Source organism: Aricia agestis, chromosome 20 (genome assembly GCF_905147365.1).
Source record: "Aricia agestis chromosome 20, ilAriAges1.1, whole genome shotgun sequence".
Taxonomy (NCBI): Eukaryota; Metazoa; Arthropoda; class Insecta; order Lepidoptera; family Lycaenidae; genus Aricia; species Aricia agestis.
In genome coordinates, this window is record NC_056425.1 from 5,213,183 (window position 1) to 5,229,410 (window position 16,228).

Below are 16,228 nucleotides of genomic sequence, written 5' to 3' on the forward strand. Positions count from 1 at the left end.
TTTTGTACAAAATTTATGATATCCAATATAAATATACGATGTAATTAACACTAGATTAAAATATCAATTCCAATAAAAATACAATAAATGATTCCACTAAAAGAAACAATTACAATAAAATACAATTAAAATGTCAAATAATAAAACAACGGCACAAATATAAAACCAAAAGTATAGAGACTATCCTAATATCACAGCTTAAATTTGAACCTAATTATTGTTATCACACAAAATACTACCGTTACGCTTATTTACTACACCCACGATTGTCCTGCAAAAAGCCAGGAAGATATCCCGCTTTTTACCCCCAAGGATGGATGGCAGATTCTCACCCGTTATCGATGTACCCAATTTCTGCTCAATATCGTATCTATTGCTAGCAAAAATTGGGCACTCGAGTAGCAGGTGAGGAATCGTCTCCTCAACTCCTAGCTGACACAGGCAGGACGGATCCTCCTTCAGCTTGAATCTGTTCAAGTAGAAGGCGAATCCGCCATGACCAGTCAGAATCTGTGTGGTGTGGTGTGTGATGTCTATTTTCTGTACTATTTTGTATGCAGCAGCAGCGTTTGGGAAAAAGAGCTTCGTGACTCCGGCCGTCCCTCCCACTTCGTATCTCCTGTTCCATTCCTCAATCGAATCCTCTCTCAAGATACGCTTGACGAATGAAACAGGACACAGATCGTAGTCAGGTTTCCTTCTCAATTTCAGCGCGGCCTCCTTGGCTAAATCGTCAACCCTCTCATTCCCTCTCAACCCTGCGTGCGCCTTAATCCAAAACAAGGAGACCTCCCGCCTCTGCAATGCAGCTTTTCGGAGGGCCGCCCTTGTTTGCACTGCCAGGGGATGAGGGGAACTAAGGGTGACAGCCTGGAGAGCCGATCTGGAATCACTAAGGATACCGACCTTTGCCATTCCACTCTTGCAGGCTATACTTACTGCTCTTTGGAGCGCTAGAAGTTCGGCTTGGTAGACGGTGCAATACGGCGACAAGGCAAGCTTGACGGCCTTTGTCTCGGCCTCGCCCTTCCATACGGAGAGTGCGGCTCCGACTCGACCCTCAATCTTGCTGCCGTCCGTATAGATCCTATGGATGTGGTTATCAACCACATCGGCATACGAGTCCTCAATCGCGGAAGCCATTCGTTCCACCTCCCTGTCCCCCAATGCCGGGTATGACACTCCCTTCTTGATCCCATAAAGTCTCGATGCTTCGAGTATTCTGAGATCAAGAGGGAGTATTCTAGCCAACAGCAGCGCGGTGTTCAGAGAGACGGTCCGATATGCTTTGCAGATCTTCAAGGCAAAACTTCGTTGGACGGAGTTAAGCCTCTTTTGGACCCCCATCTAGGGGTCGCAAACCGGGATCCCGAATTTCGAAAATACCGGGATACCTGGCCAAATTTAGGTCTTATCAATACCGGTATTCATTTTACAAAAACCGGGATATTCGGTATTTTCGGTTTTAGTAAAATTAATTAAAAAAACAAATACAAATAGCAAAAGTTAGGCGCCATTTTATTCAAATTACGTTCTTTTTAGTTATGGGTAACCATAATTATTAAATAAGTACTTAATACTTAATGCGTTTCAAAAAGATTCACATAATATGTGGATTGTGGATCTTTTATCAGCCACAGCTTTATACTACGTCAAACACCATATTTTATCGTAGTTGTCTTAAACGTCTACGTTCCCAAATGCTGAAATTTTCACGTGTCTATCGTTAAAGGCTCAAGAGTAACGTTCATTGTTCAGTAACATCAGATTCAGGAAACAACTCATGAACTCATAAAATTCAAATATATAGCACAAATTATGCTTGCTATTATTATAGTTATAAGGAACACCAACATTTTTAAATCCCTTATATTGAAAGATTCAGAAGATCCTTTTAGTGACTTCTGATTTCTGAACCAACAAACAACTTTGAATGAAAACTCATCAAATCAGTAAGTGGTGTACGGCTGCATTAATTTAAGCAATGCTGAAATTCTCAAACACCTTTTTTTAAAGACTCGGGAGTTCTGTTCAGCAACCTTGTATCCAAAAGCGGCAGATTTCATCCCTGGTTTGGTTCATCCTCCAAAAAAGCTTCTCTCTGGAAGCAGGAGGCTTACCAATCCTGGGCCAATGCAATGTCTGCTCGGGATTTAAATACCAGCACAATTTAAGGGATTTAAATACCTCCTTACACATACATATACAATGGAGTACAACCTTGGCTATAGGTCCCTCAAGAAAGAGATCACTCGGGCAAAGAAACAGCAGGTCAATAGAATTGCTAAGAGACTAGACCGCCTTCCCTCGGGAACCCGTGCATTCTGGTCTCTGGCCAAAACTATTGAAGGGAATTTCTGCACGTAGGAAATAGTTCGTTGGCACACGACGCAAAAGACTAATCCGATCTTCTGGGTAAGGTCTTTTCGTCAAACTCGACCCTATAGACGGGTGACAGAAACCGCCGACCATACTGCGATGCACGAACATCATGTCGAATATTCGGTTTCATCAGCGCTCAGTGTGATTAGCCCTCTATTTTCTTGATATCCAAGTCGAGTGGGCCTGACGGAATCCTATGCCTACATGTTTTGATGAGTCTGCGAAATACGGACAACCGTTGGTACAGTTGGGATGGGTTGATCGTGCCCATAGGCCATAACTATGCCTAAGCGGGGAGTGAAGCACCGTGGAGTTTTAGTGGGTAGTTCCTCGGTGAGTCCCATACATACCCCAGCCGATGCCCCAATCCGCCGGGGATGCGCAAAGCATTTCCCCATGAAAAAAAGATCATACCTTGATATAAATCTTACTTTTTGGTAGTATTTGCTTGGATTACTTCATAAAAAAACTTATTACTTTGTGTAATTTCTCCCGATTTGACATGGATTCCATCATTATATCACCACTTTTGTGAACGTGGTACCAAATTCGAGTTTATAACCTACAAACTACAAAGAACGTAGCTTTTCAAAGATAAAATAATTTTTAAAATCAGTTCAAATTTTGTTTTTTTTTCGGAAGATAAATTGATTTAGGTTAGATACCTACTTACTATTCCTCCGCAAACTAATTTTATTGTACTAAATTTGTTAACTTTAGCTTAATCCCGGAAATACCGAAAATACCGGTTTACCGGTATTGGTCTGGAGCCAATACCGAAAATACCGGTTTTGCTTAAATGGTTCGGTATTGCGACCCCTACCCCCATCTTTTCCACGGTGGGTGCCCATGCTGCTGATGCATACAAAATAGTCGATTCTATGACCGCTGTATATATAATTTTGACTACTTGGGGGTTAAGACCCCAACCTACTCTGGCTGCTCTGGCTAGATTTGGTAGCGAACAATTGCTTTTTGGTATACGTTCTTGACATGGTTGTTAAAAGTTAGGCCGCTGTCTATTGTCAATCCTAGTATTTTTATTGATTCATAATACTGGATATCAACACCCTCCATTGCGAGTCTCGGTCTATCATATTTAAGTCTCCTGGTGTAGATCAGAGCACAAGTTTTTTGTGGAGCGAAGGTTAACTTATTATCTTTTCCCCATTTTCAAATTTTTTCAAGTACTGCGTCCGCTTTACGCTCTATTTCTATCGCAGTATCGCCATCTATCACCATCACAATGTCGTCGGCAAAGGCTTGGTTAAAAATATTCATTTCCTCTAACATCCATAGCAGGGGGTCCAACAAGAGGTTCCACAGGATGGGTCCACCGATGGACCCTTGCACGCACCCCTTGTCGGTATCCCTGCTCACTTCCACACCAGCATATCTCACATTTACACTCCTTCCACTCAAGTCGCTACTGATCACCCGCCTCAGGTTCCCCGGACACCCAACTTCAGCCAACCGAACCTTTATAGCCGGCCACCAAGCACTATCGAAGGCCCCCTTTATGTCCAGTGATACCACAACAGAAATTTTCTTCTCCCTCTTCTTTCTGATGTGGTTCACCAACCTATAGAGGGCGTCTTCGGTGCTCCTTTGGGGCATGAAGCCATACTGGTTGGGGCTAATTTTGGGCAACAGGTAGAACCTAAGTCGGGAGACCAGCATCTTCTCAAAGATTTTGCCGAGAACAGGAAGAAGGCCGATTGGTCGATAGGCTTTTGGTACCCGGTATGATTCCTTACCTGCTTTCTCAGCACCACCACTGTCGCCTGCTTCAACTTTTCGGGAAAGTAGCCGACAGTGAGGCACTTATTCAACAGGGCAAGGAACCATTCCGGGTTACAATCTACAGCGTACTGGCAGATGTCAGCCGTGAGACCGTCCGCCCCGGGGGCCTTTTTGGGGTTGAAGGACCTTATGGCTCTCTTCAACTCCTCGATGATGAAAGGAGGGTCGTCCGGGCCCGTCGGCGGTTCAGAGTACAAAGACTCTGCACGCCGGCGCGTCCGTCGATGTTCCTCACTTTCATCACTTTCCAGGTCCGCGGGGTAGAAGGTCTCCGCCAACAATTCTGCGGATAAACGAATTTTGGCGCAACAGAGTTGAGGGAGTCATCTGTTAAGATATAAACCAATGTATCATTATCAGACAATGGGCATTGTCCAAAAAAAATCACATGTACTTTTTATATTTTTTTTCGTTAAAATAGGGTATTTTAAGAATATAAATTAAATAATTTTGAAATTCATTGGCTAGTTTTTTCTCAATAAATTTTTAAAGTTTCGCTCTGACGTCATCATCGGCGGCTAATTGACCTCTGTGTTTTAAATTTCCCTTCAATCTTATTTATAATGGCTGGTTCGTCAAATGCAAGTTCTCATTATGTGAAAACTGATACGAGAAGCTTACCAAAAGTTCGAAACGTAAACATTACGGTCGAATTTATTGCTAATTTTACGCCATTGAAGGTCAAACTAAGGTTAAACATATTTGTTCAAAAATATGAGTAACTAATGGGTATTTTTTTCTTTTATATACAAAAAAACGATCACTGACCTTATTCCTCGAAATGTTTTTGTAATGAGCAAAATTAAAAAAAAATGGACAATCCCCATTAAGTCCTATACTCCATATCAATCCAACAAAGCGTCTAGCAAAGATGATCTTAGAAATCTGAATACTCCAGGGCGCATTGCAAGCGTCGACGCCTAAGAATTTGAGGCACGAATCCGTGATAAATTCCCTATATTTATTTAATTGTATTCTGGATGATTTATAACTGTTGGGGATTTTATTTACTTAAGCGGCGTCGGCGTGTCGGAGTCGAACGGACTTCCTCTTGGCTTGGTAGGCGGATGTACGTACACAGTAGTTGACGAGATGCAAGTCAATAAGGTTTATATTATACTCAATCTTTGATATATCTGTCTCTTTCATTTGCATGGAAACATCGCTATCGCATACCGGTCACAATATTTGGCTGTCGTTTCCACAATATTTTCGTGCGCAAGTGAAAGAGAGAGGTAGCGATGGGTCAATACTTAAATTCTTATTAGAAATAGATATTATATTGAAACAAGCAAAAAAATAGTCATAGCTTCGTTGGAACTTGGAACTGATCTTCTGGGATGGGTAAAAATATTGTGTGTACGCTTGCTGCAGCAGCTGCTGCTGTTCCGTACTTTTTCGGCACTCTCGGAATGCGGCTCGTCTTTTCTTCAATAAAATGAGAACGGAGTAAGAAAACGATGCGCTGAATGACTTGTGTATGGTACCCTAGTGCGCACGTTCCCTAAATGGCATGGCGATAAAAATCGGACGTTTCCGGGTACCCCTCCTCCTGAGTCCGGATGCTCGGCACATATCGGCCGTAATCGGCTTAAGCCGGCTCCGGCAACGGCTTAAGACATTTCCTCATAAAACTATCACATTTAACTAATCGATTTTAGTAACGTCCATATACGTGTCATTTTGAGCAAGAGCCCTAATTAAACGAAACTCGCGCGGTAGCCGTTAATTTTTCCGGAATAAAAAGTATTCTATTTCCTTTCCCGGGACTAAGTATATAATAATGAAGTATATCCAATATCCATACCAAATTCAGTAAAATCGGTTCAGCGGTTTGGGCGTGAAAAGGTAACAGACAGAAGACAGACAGACACACTTTCGCATTTATGGTATTAGTAAGGATTTTATACTAAAAATAATTCTCCCTTCATGAGCAGCTTTAAATCAGGATTAACCAACACCGGCTAACTTTAGCCGCTAAGTCGATTAACAGCCTAGAATAACCATGAACTCCGTGCTAAGTTGAAGACCCATTTTTACCTAACTGATAAAGTTGTCTCTTCACGTTGCGTTGGGATATGATAGAGAGCCATGATTGCGAAGTCGTCTGTGGCATAAACAATCGAAGTCAATCATGGGCCATGGCTATGGGCAATCATGGACGAACATACCTACCCCTCTAAATGTTTGTAATGCTTGTACATCATGAGCCAATGCAACGGGCATTGCGAAATGAAAATTCTAAGCGGTTAAATTCATTATTCAACAGAGCCTTTAGTCACGATTCACGTTGCATTCGACATTTACACAGTAAAGTTAAAATCAGAAATGTTTGATATTTGCCAAAAGGCATCGCCAGCAAAATCACTAATCGATGCGACTAGTCAAATACCATTTCTAATTTCGCAAATTATCGAAAGCGCCTTGACTAAATACCCAGTGGCCAGGACGTATTTCAGGATGTAGTAACTTGATCAATTAGTGTAGGTAAGCTAGTTAAACAAGGTATCCCTAACCTTACCTAGTCCTTTGACACACCCTGTCTAGCCGGAAGGCATACAAGTACATATTTCAATATCATACTACACGCTTCGTTTGTTAATATTCTGTGGTATGAAGTTATGTTTTAAGTTTATAAATTAACTTAATTAACGAATACTATATCAGCGAGGAATCGGGTTTTATCCATAGGTTCTGTCATCCATAATTGAGATGACTTTAATTAGCAGCGGGGCTAAAATGGTCACATTTAGCAATTCCTCTCAATCAATTCAGCAAATGAATTGTCAAAACTGTCAAACTGACAAATGTCAAATCAGTACAAAAATACAGAAATGAATTGCAAGAAAAGTTGCATTTTGCGATTTTAGAAAAATTATGATTCATGTCATGATTCTTCAAAGCGACCATTTTAGCCCCGCTGATGCTACGGAACTTCATGTTATGCAAAAAATTTGTTTCAATACTAAATTCAAAATTGTAATCGTGATGACTTTCTACAGATCAGCTGATGACCAATGGATGAGCATCAATAAACAAGTAACAACAACAGGGTAGTTACGGAATTCAGATATAGGGTAATTCCTGATAGTTTAAATTAACGCTAAATTAACCATTGTTTTCCGTGTCCTCTAACCAAAATATACCTCTATATTTCACGTATATCAGCCTTGAATCCAAAGCCCAAACGCATACTTTCGTATTCTCCTGTAATGATCATGGCTTAACCTAGAGGCTGTTTTAGCTATCAACATACCTGCAGGGCCTTCAGCATCGGCACCTTGTCCAGCAGCTCCTCGTACAGCTTGCGCTTCTTGAAGGCGCTCTTGAGGAGGATGCGGCGGAAGGTGTGACGGTCCATGGCCCACAGCGCGCCGGGCGACTGGGCGCGGACGGACGCGGCGCGAGGCATGTTGTACATCAGCGCCAGCTCGCCGAACGAACCGGAACCGTTGTATGTGTGGACCACCTGTGAGGGAAACACTTTGTTAAATTTGCTATCGATGGGATGGACAGGGTAAGTTCGGACACAGGGTAAGCAAGGGTAATTCCAGAATGTTAAATCTGCAATGTGATGGTAAAATTAGGGTAAGTTTGGATACAGAATAGGTAAGGATTGTTCAAGTTGGAGCTCAATAAGCGCGTATTTGTGTGGTCTGGCACCACAGTGCGGCATAGCAAAATGAGGCATGAGACCACGGCACAGCAGATAGAAAGAAATACTTGGACTGATTTAGCGTCAACTTGAATTCTAAAACCTTAGGAGTTAGGGCCTGTTTCACCACTTCTTGGTAAGTGCAGATAGGCTATCCACAATTTATCTGACAGATATTCCATACTTACTCTATCTGTCAGATAAGTTGTAGATACTAGATAGCCTATCCGGGACTTATCACTTATCAGGAAGTAGTGATACAGCCACTTAGCCTGATTAGCATTTAGCACACACAAGTGATGGACACTTGAAATTTCGCACACATGTTCTTCTGGGAGAGGAACTTCTAAAATTCAACCCATAAGGGGGGTTAAAAGGATCAAAATTTTATTAAGTAAGGCCGCAAATGCTGCGGGAAAAAGCAAGGCAAATATATTAAACGTCGTACTGCTTAATAAATCTGTCGCAAATCGCAGCCATTTAGTTGAAATGGTCAGCCGACAGCCAATGAGACACCTTGGTTATAACGCGCCGAATGCCGACAAACAATGAAATGACGAAAGTGAATTAAAAGTAATTCACTCCCAACAACTATTCATTAGTAGCTTATTTTCGCGTCAATACGTGAAGAAAAGCTTATCGGGAAGTTGTGTAATTGCTTACTTAATACTTTACAGAGCGAATAGACACAAAACTTTCAGATAAAATATTAGCAATCGTGAAAAGAGCAGCCAACTTTTATAAATTTATAAAATCATATTTAACATGAACTGCATAGCAAACAGCAATAATTTTAACGGGTGATTACTATACAGAATTTTATAACATGCATTGTAAAAATTGTGACAGATTTTTTTCCAATAAAAAAAAACAAACATCAAAACGATAACCATAGAGAATAAACTTTTTCTTCATGAAACTTTAGTAATGGTGTACTATTATCTATTCTGTGGTAATGGGGAGCTATTAATCCCAAACAAATAACTAAACAAAGAACACAGTACTACACGATTAACCACAAAATAATATTTAACATTTACAGAACACAAGGAGAAGCCTCTCTCGTACAGCGTAGTGCATAAATCTGAAATTCTATCAACAATATTGCTGCAAATTAATCCTGTCTTTGTGCGCTGCCTACGCGTGACGTCCCGGGAAATTCAAAATGGCCGCTCTGGTGTGACGTCACGAAAATTCTGTTGCACTTCTTTAACAGGGGTGTGTGCTACCGAAAGAGCTTAAGGCAATTATAAAAAAGTTTATAGTAGAAATATACAGTTTCAGAAGTTTAGTATCTATCTAAATAGTATCTATCTATGTGACGAAAGATCGATAGCTCCTTTTAAGGCGATAAACTTAGTAGTAAGAAGAATTAAACATTATATTTTAATTAGCCATATTACGCTAATACAAAACTACAAATAAAAGGATCGTATGTATTGCAGACTATACATTATACAATGTCGAACAAATAGATCAGACTAACGTATCTTACAAGGACATATTATAGGTACATAGCTATATCATCTGTATACTAGTGTGGATCTTTCGTGGTGAATATTTTCGTAAAACAAACAGGGCCGGACCGTAAGCTTACGAGGCCCTGGGCTGAAACTACTTTTAGGGCCACAACATTTTAACTGTCAGTTAGTAGTACCAACACCTAAATTGTATAATAAGATTAATAAGCCTTGATCGTAGTATTTCCAACAAAAATTTAATAAAATTATGAATTCTTTCACATTATCGTCTATTTTTGACTTTACTTAGCTGGGGGGTGGAGGCCCTTGAACTCATGGGGCCCTGGGCTTAAGCCCAAATAGATCCGGCCCTAAAACAAACCATTTCATAAAAAAAGTTAAACTATTGCAGTTGCCAATGCAACGTGAACTTTCGCCCCTTTTATTGATTTTGACGTCCAGTAACCAAAATAACATTTGTTTTTCTATTCAAAAGTAAAGATTCACTTTATTCTGAAAACAAATGAATAAAAATCTTGCAATTCGAATATGGAATAAAATAAATTGCTTTCTTTAAGTTCTTTAACCTTATAAGAAGCAATAGACCAATAGAGAATTTTATGTGATTGAAAATATGTTTTGGTGTACAAAGATTCTTTATACTTTATTGTTTTAGTACGAAAACTTTGTATATTATGTAAACGATTGTATATCTTATATCTAAAACCCGAAAATGTTGTTTATATTATTATCAACGTAAAAAAGCAATTAAACCTACAAAAATAGATAAACGTAGTGTAAAATTACCGTAATTGTTTTAATATTTCCTATTAAGGAATAATAAAAAAAACAATGTAACCATTTGAAAAATGAATAAAGTATCTATCATATTATTATGTACTTGTTGTATGTGTTTTTTTTCAATGGGGATTGTCCATTTTTTTTAATTTTGCTCATTACAAAAACATTTCGAGGAATAAGGTCAGTGATCGTTTTTCTGTACTTATATAAACGAAAAAAATACCCATTAGTTACTTATATTTTTGAACAAATATGTTTAACCTTTGTTTGACCTTCAATGGCGTTAAATTAGCAATAACTTCGACCAACATTACGTTTCGAACTTTTTTTAAGCTTCTCGTATCAGCTTTCACACAATGAGAACTTGCATTTGACAAACCAGCCATTATAAATAAGATTGAAAAGAAATTTAAAACATATGCAGAGGTCAATTGGCGGCCGATGATGACGTCAGAGCGAAACTTTAAAAAATTATTGAGAAAAAACTAGCCAATGAATTTCAAAATTATTTAATTTATATTCTTAAAATACTCTATTTTAACGAAAAAAAATATAAAAAGTACATGTGATTTTTTTTGGACAATGCCCATTCCGCTGTAAGGTGCATATCAGCAGAATGATGTTATACAGAAAGGCTGGCAAAATTGTTGTTTCAAATTTCATTTGGCCGTTTTAGCGAAATTTAAATAAAACAGATTATAAAATATATAAATGATTATAAAAATACACTCAAATTAGCAATTTGATACCCCCTAAGTTTGTTTGTTTAGATCGAAATGAATTGAAACGAAGTAATAATAATATGGTAATATTCCTATAATATGGCTCCTAATTTTAAAAACAACTTATTTCTCGAAATCGGGATAATAGCTTCGCTTGTCGTTTTCAAAATAAATTCCAACAAAAACAATTCTCTTGGATCATCATTCTTTGCTGAGACAAAGTAATAAGAGGGACACTCGACTGTTGACCCCTCGTCATTTCTTTTTCAACTTTTCCTCGACAGAATCAGGGATGTTAAGTGGAATTGATAGCGTTTTATTTGAAGCTTGCGTTTTCTTCAAGTATTTTTTTTAAATTTTCAATAAAGTTTATTATAAATCCTGTGCAACTCATTTACTTGTTATGTAAAAAAAAGTTTAGGGCATTGAAATTGCAGCTACAGAAAATATTAGCGAGTTACAACAAAATGTTTACTTATAGAAAAAAACTTTTTGTTGCCTTATACAGTGTGGAACAAAAACTAGTGATAATACTTTAGGGTGTGTACATGTTCCTTGTAGAGAGTTCACTGTGAAAGTAGCAGCGCTGAAAGACGAACATTTTTTTTCACTTTTAAATGGGCAAGGGCCCGAGCGTCACGAGTTACCCCATACAAAAGTTAAAAAAAAATTTGGTCTTTCAGCGCTGCTACTTTCACAGCGAACTCTCTACAAGGAACACGTACACATCCTAAAGTATTATCACTTGTTTTTGTTACACCCTGTATACACGGCCTGGTTGAACGGGCGTATATATAGCTTTGATAAGGGGTCCCTGACGCCAAGTGCGAGTTGGAATCGCCCATAAAGGGTTCCGCAACAGCAAATAGGAAACGTGTTTAGGAAATCAAAAATATTTTTTAAAATATATTATGTACCGCACCGATTTTAATCGGCGAGGTACATATATTATTGTCGATTGGACAAGTAAGATGGATAGTAATGGGGGGGGTCCGGACCCCCAGGACACCCCTCTTATATACGCCCATGTGGTTCTGTTTATTATTATCATTAAAGGCATTCATTATATTCGATTAATTTTTTACTCTACTTTGTTCCTCACATAATATAATTAATAATTACAAATAAGTAATGTTAACACAATACAAGACCAGAAGTTCCATACGTAATCTTTTACCCACATATAAACATTTCTGAACATTGATATAGGTTTTCTGTACATGGTAGGTAAGTCTTACTATTAAAATATGTCACGGAGCCACCCCAAACATACTAGGAACAGTTAATAATAGACTAAAGTTTCGTAGTTGGGAATAGTTGGCGTATGCTCTCATAATATAGAGGTTTAACATAAACTTGGCCTATGCTTTCGAAATTATAAGTTTGGTACTTCTAACACCAGCCTTTCGAAAAAAAAAAAAGACAAAATAAGTTTGGGAACCTCTGTTCTACACTAATAACCCTGAGTTTTTGGTTATAAAGAAATAAAGCTAGGTAGCACTAGCAAACACGGTGCTGGCTATGATCGTCCATCCAATGATATTCTACTTATACAGATATGTTACGTCTATACTATTTTCCGGCTTAAATCTCTTCCGAACAATTTTCAAATTCAAAATTGTTAACATTGATAAATTTGACAGATAAGTGAAACCAAAGATACGAAAAAACCATTTACATAAAAGAGACAGTTCTATTTTTAAACGTCGAATCGTATCGCTGTCTCTTTCTTCGCCTGAGCTATGACGAAAATTCGATTTTTTCCAGATTGTTCGAAAAAATAATTGAAAATGTAAATAATCAAGGTATTTAATGCAATCAAGACATGTGGTAAGAGATTCCATGTGTTTTGTTTACTTTCGAGTCATAATTTTCGATACACGCAAACGTCATTTTCAATTAATTTAGGTATAAGACAAGAGGTGGCATGTTCGTGACTGCGCTCGATGCAGACTAAACAACAGACGGGCCGTATTTGAATTTCCACAACGCGCGCGGTAGTAACATAATATATTTTGCTTTAAGTTTTTCATCATTGCGTCCATCTCTCACCTTCTCGACGCCGTCATCGCCGGTGACGAGCACGTCGAACACGCCGTTCTCGATGACGTAAAAGTTGTCGCCGTCGTCGCCCTGCCGGATCACGTACTCCTCGGGCTCGGCGCGCTTCTCAAACATGGCGTCCAGCACCTGCAGAAAAAAAAAATGATTTAGCTGACCCATAGAGAATTAGTTTTTTTTTAATATAAAATAAGAGGACAAACGAGCAAACGGGACACCTGCTGGAAAGCAACTTAGCTAGCGGGACCCTATTACTAAGACTTCGATGTCTGTCTGTCTCCAGGCTGTAAATCAAGAACGGTAATAAACACACCGGCAAAATTAGAGGAACATAACAAAATTTTCATTTTTTTTAAAATTGTTCACTGATTTTTATATATTTATTTATTTATTTACTAATTGATTATTAAAAAGAAATTTTATATAAATTTAGGGCATAAAAACGTTAAAAATAGAAAAAAATCAGCAAAAATAAAAAAATTAAGAAAATCTTTGAAATTTCAGTAGTAAGTTTTTAAGATAAATTCTCCATTTTTATTAAAGAAATGCCATGTTAAAAGCGTGTAATGCCTTCTATGGATCTCAAGAGGGCCTGGATACGCCATTCCATGCTTGCATTTTAATTGTCAATCATTTCCTGTGGGATATTCTCCTACTCCTCCACTAGCGTTAACTCGAGCTCCTGGACACATTTTGGAGCTGGAGTTTTAACTCGTACCGTTCACCCATTGATGTGCCACACGTTTTCAATCGGATCCATATCCGTAGACCACGCTGGCCTCTCCACCTGGGCTACGCCAGCATCGTTTAGGTAATAATGCCCGATTTTCTTACTCTATGGACGCACATAAAATTGAAATTACTACCTAAAACTGTGTAAAAGGCACACCATGCAGTTCCAGGATGTCGGTGCTATAGCCCTGTACTGTCAAAGTACCATCATCTATAATCATCAGCTCCATGCGGGCTCCAAATCATATGCAACTCCAAACCATTACGAAGCCTGCATCATAGGCCACTGTTTCCGGTAAGTTTGATGGCCTGTAGCTTTCCCTATGATTTATCCACATTCTTTATCGCCTGTCAATACAATGTACACAGAATTTGCTCCCATCACTGTACAGCACAAGATTTCACTCGCTTGTCTAATTTTGATGTTCACGCGCAAATCTTAGCCTGGCTCTTCGGTGTCCTGTCTCAAGTTTTGGTGCCCTTGCTGGCACTTTTGAGTTTAATTTAACTTCTTTGAATCTTCTTCTTACTGTACAATCACTTACACGTTCATCTTGGACCTGTTCCGACAGGTTTCGTGTCTGCATAGCAGTTTGAGGTCGATTTCTTAAGTTTTGTTTCCTTACAAAATGGTCATCCTGAACCATTGTCACCCGATATCTGCCTTATTCTCGTCTCCGAACGTAAGATCCAGTCTCTCTGAAGCGTTGAAAGTTACGATGAACCACGGAAGCCGACACACGTAAGGCCTGACTGACCGAACGGTAGGTGTGACCTTTCTCCATCGTGGTTACAACTCTAGTTGTCGCAGATGCTGGGAAATCACTAGTTTTGTATCTAAGCAATGTGTTCTTCCAAAAACCAAACAATCAAATGAGCTGAGCACACCTTGCACCCCGCTAAAACGCCATTCTTATCAGGAACACTTACAACGTCAATAATCGAAAAACACTTATTAGGGCATAATTGCTATAAAAACCTGTCAACTTGCCAGTTTTGTTCAATATTTTATTTCTTGAATGAGCTTAGAAGCTATAAAAAAGGCTTTCAGACAGCCCGACCCACTTGAGTTCAAGTTATGGCCCTTTTTACCTATGTTCCGCTAATTTTGCCAGTGTGTGTAGTTAGAGAGATGAAATTTTCACAGATTATGTATTTCTGTTGCCGCTATAACAACAAATACTAAAAACAAAATAAATTAAATATTTAAGGGGGCTCCCATACAACAAACGTGATTTTTTTGCTCGATATAAATGATGGCAATAGATAGACACCTGAAATATTTACAAAATACTCAATTTTATTTATAACAAAATGATAATATTTAATAATAAAATAAATAATTAAGGGGGGCTCCCAATCCATACAAAAAACAATTTTTTCCCTATTTTTTTTTTGTTCTGTAATGGTACGGAACCATTCGTGCGCGAGTTCAACTCGCACTTAGCCGATTGTCACTTTTTTAAAACGTTAATTTTAAATACAAAACACCGCATTGAGAATTTGAGATATTGAGTTGTCTGCTTACGACAAATAGATAGTTAAACGTAATAATTACTATTGGCTTATAATCAAACAGTGCATTAATCTTAAATATGGGTTAAGGATAGCCGTTATAAATAATGTTATTGCTTTTTGTGATTCAATTCTGCCGTGCAGACACTAAAGCGCAGTAAGTGCAAAATCATGATTCGGAGAAAAACGCATTTAAAGTTTAAAAACGTAAAAAAATATATTAAAATGTATTTGTTCTATTCTTTGTCAACTTTATCTCAAAAGGAAAGACGTAAAGAATGCCCTGAAAACCCCATAAATAATTTATTACGGGCATTAATATTTTTGGGGCCCCTTTACTGCACAGAAAAAAACCGAGAATTACATATTAAAATGCAGTAAAAAAGGTGCATTACTGCACTTTAGTTAGTCTTGTGTTCTGGAACATAAAAGAAGTAGTGCATACAAATGAAAGACCATAATAATTTAATTATGAAAATTTTATTTTTAATAATCAAATAGGATGCGATTTTCATTTGAACTTCGTTTCTAACCTAAAAATTTATTAAAAATCTGAATCGTTAATTAATATGGCGTCATTTTAACCATTGTTGATATAAATAGTATATATTGATTATTGACCTCACCATGCAGTAATAATCATTATAATTGAATATCAAAATACGATTTATAATAGCCTGCAAGTACTTATTTATTTTTGTAAAAGATAGTTGTACGAATTGCATACATACAACTCTTTCAAAGAATACTATACAAATACTGCATTTTAGTAAGTAACTGTATAGATTATATCAATATAGCAATTAACTTTTTAAAATGCAGTATTATACCTGAATTTACTGCATTTTAATTAGTAATCACTAGTGATGATTAAATGCAGTAAAAACTGTTTGTATGGAGTTAACATATACTGCGTTTTAATTAGGTTTTCACGTGACTGTGTGTGTATACGGAACTATTTAAAAAACAGTATTTTATTTGTATTTACTGCGTTTTAATTTGAAATCACAAAAAAATGCTTGCAGAAAGTGATTTTACTGCGATTTATATAGCAATTATGTCTTTTTGGCGGTAAAATGGGGTAGTTACTGCATTTT

General features: G+C 37.9%; 1 protein-coding gene across 1 annotated transcript in view; it reads right to left on the reverse strand.

The window, feature by feature from the left end:
- The window catches only part of LOC121737310 (cAMP-dependent protein kinase type II regulatory subunit), a 56,291-nt gene that overhangs the window by 23,257 nt on the left and 16,806 nt on the right, over positions 1-16,228 (reverse strand). Inside the window, exons 3-4 of the mRNA XM_042128951.1 lie at positions 12,876-13,013; positions 7,442-7,654 (exon numbers count right to left, since the gene is read on the reverse strand). Coding sequence (XP_041984885.1) covers positions 7,442-7,654; positions 12,876-13,013 — 351 coding nt within the window. The remainder of the gene's footprint in view (positions 1-7,441; positions 7,655-12,875; positions 13,014-16,228) is intronic.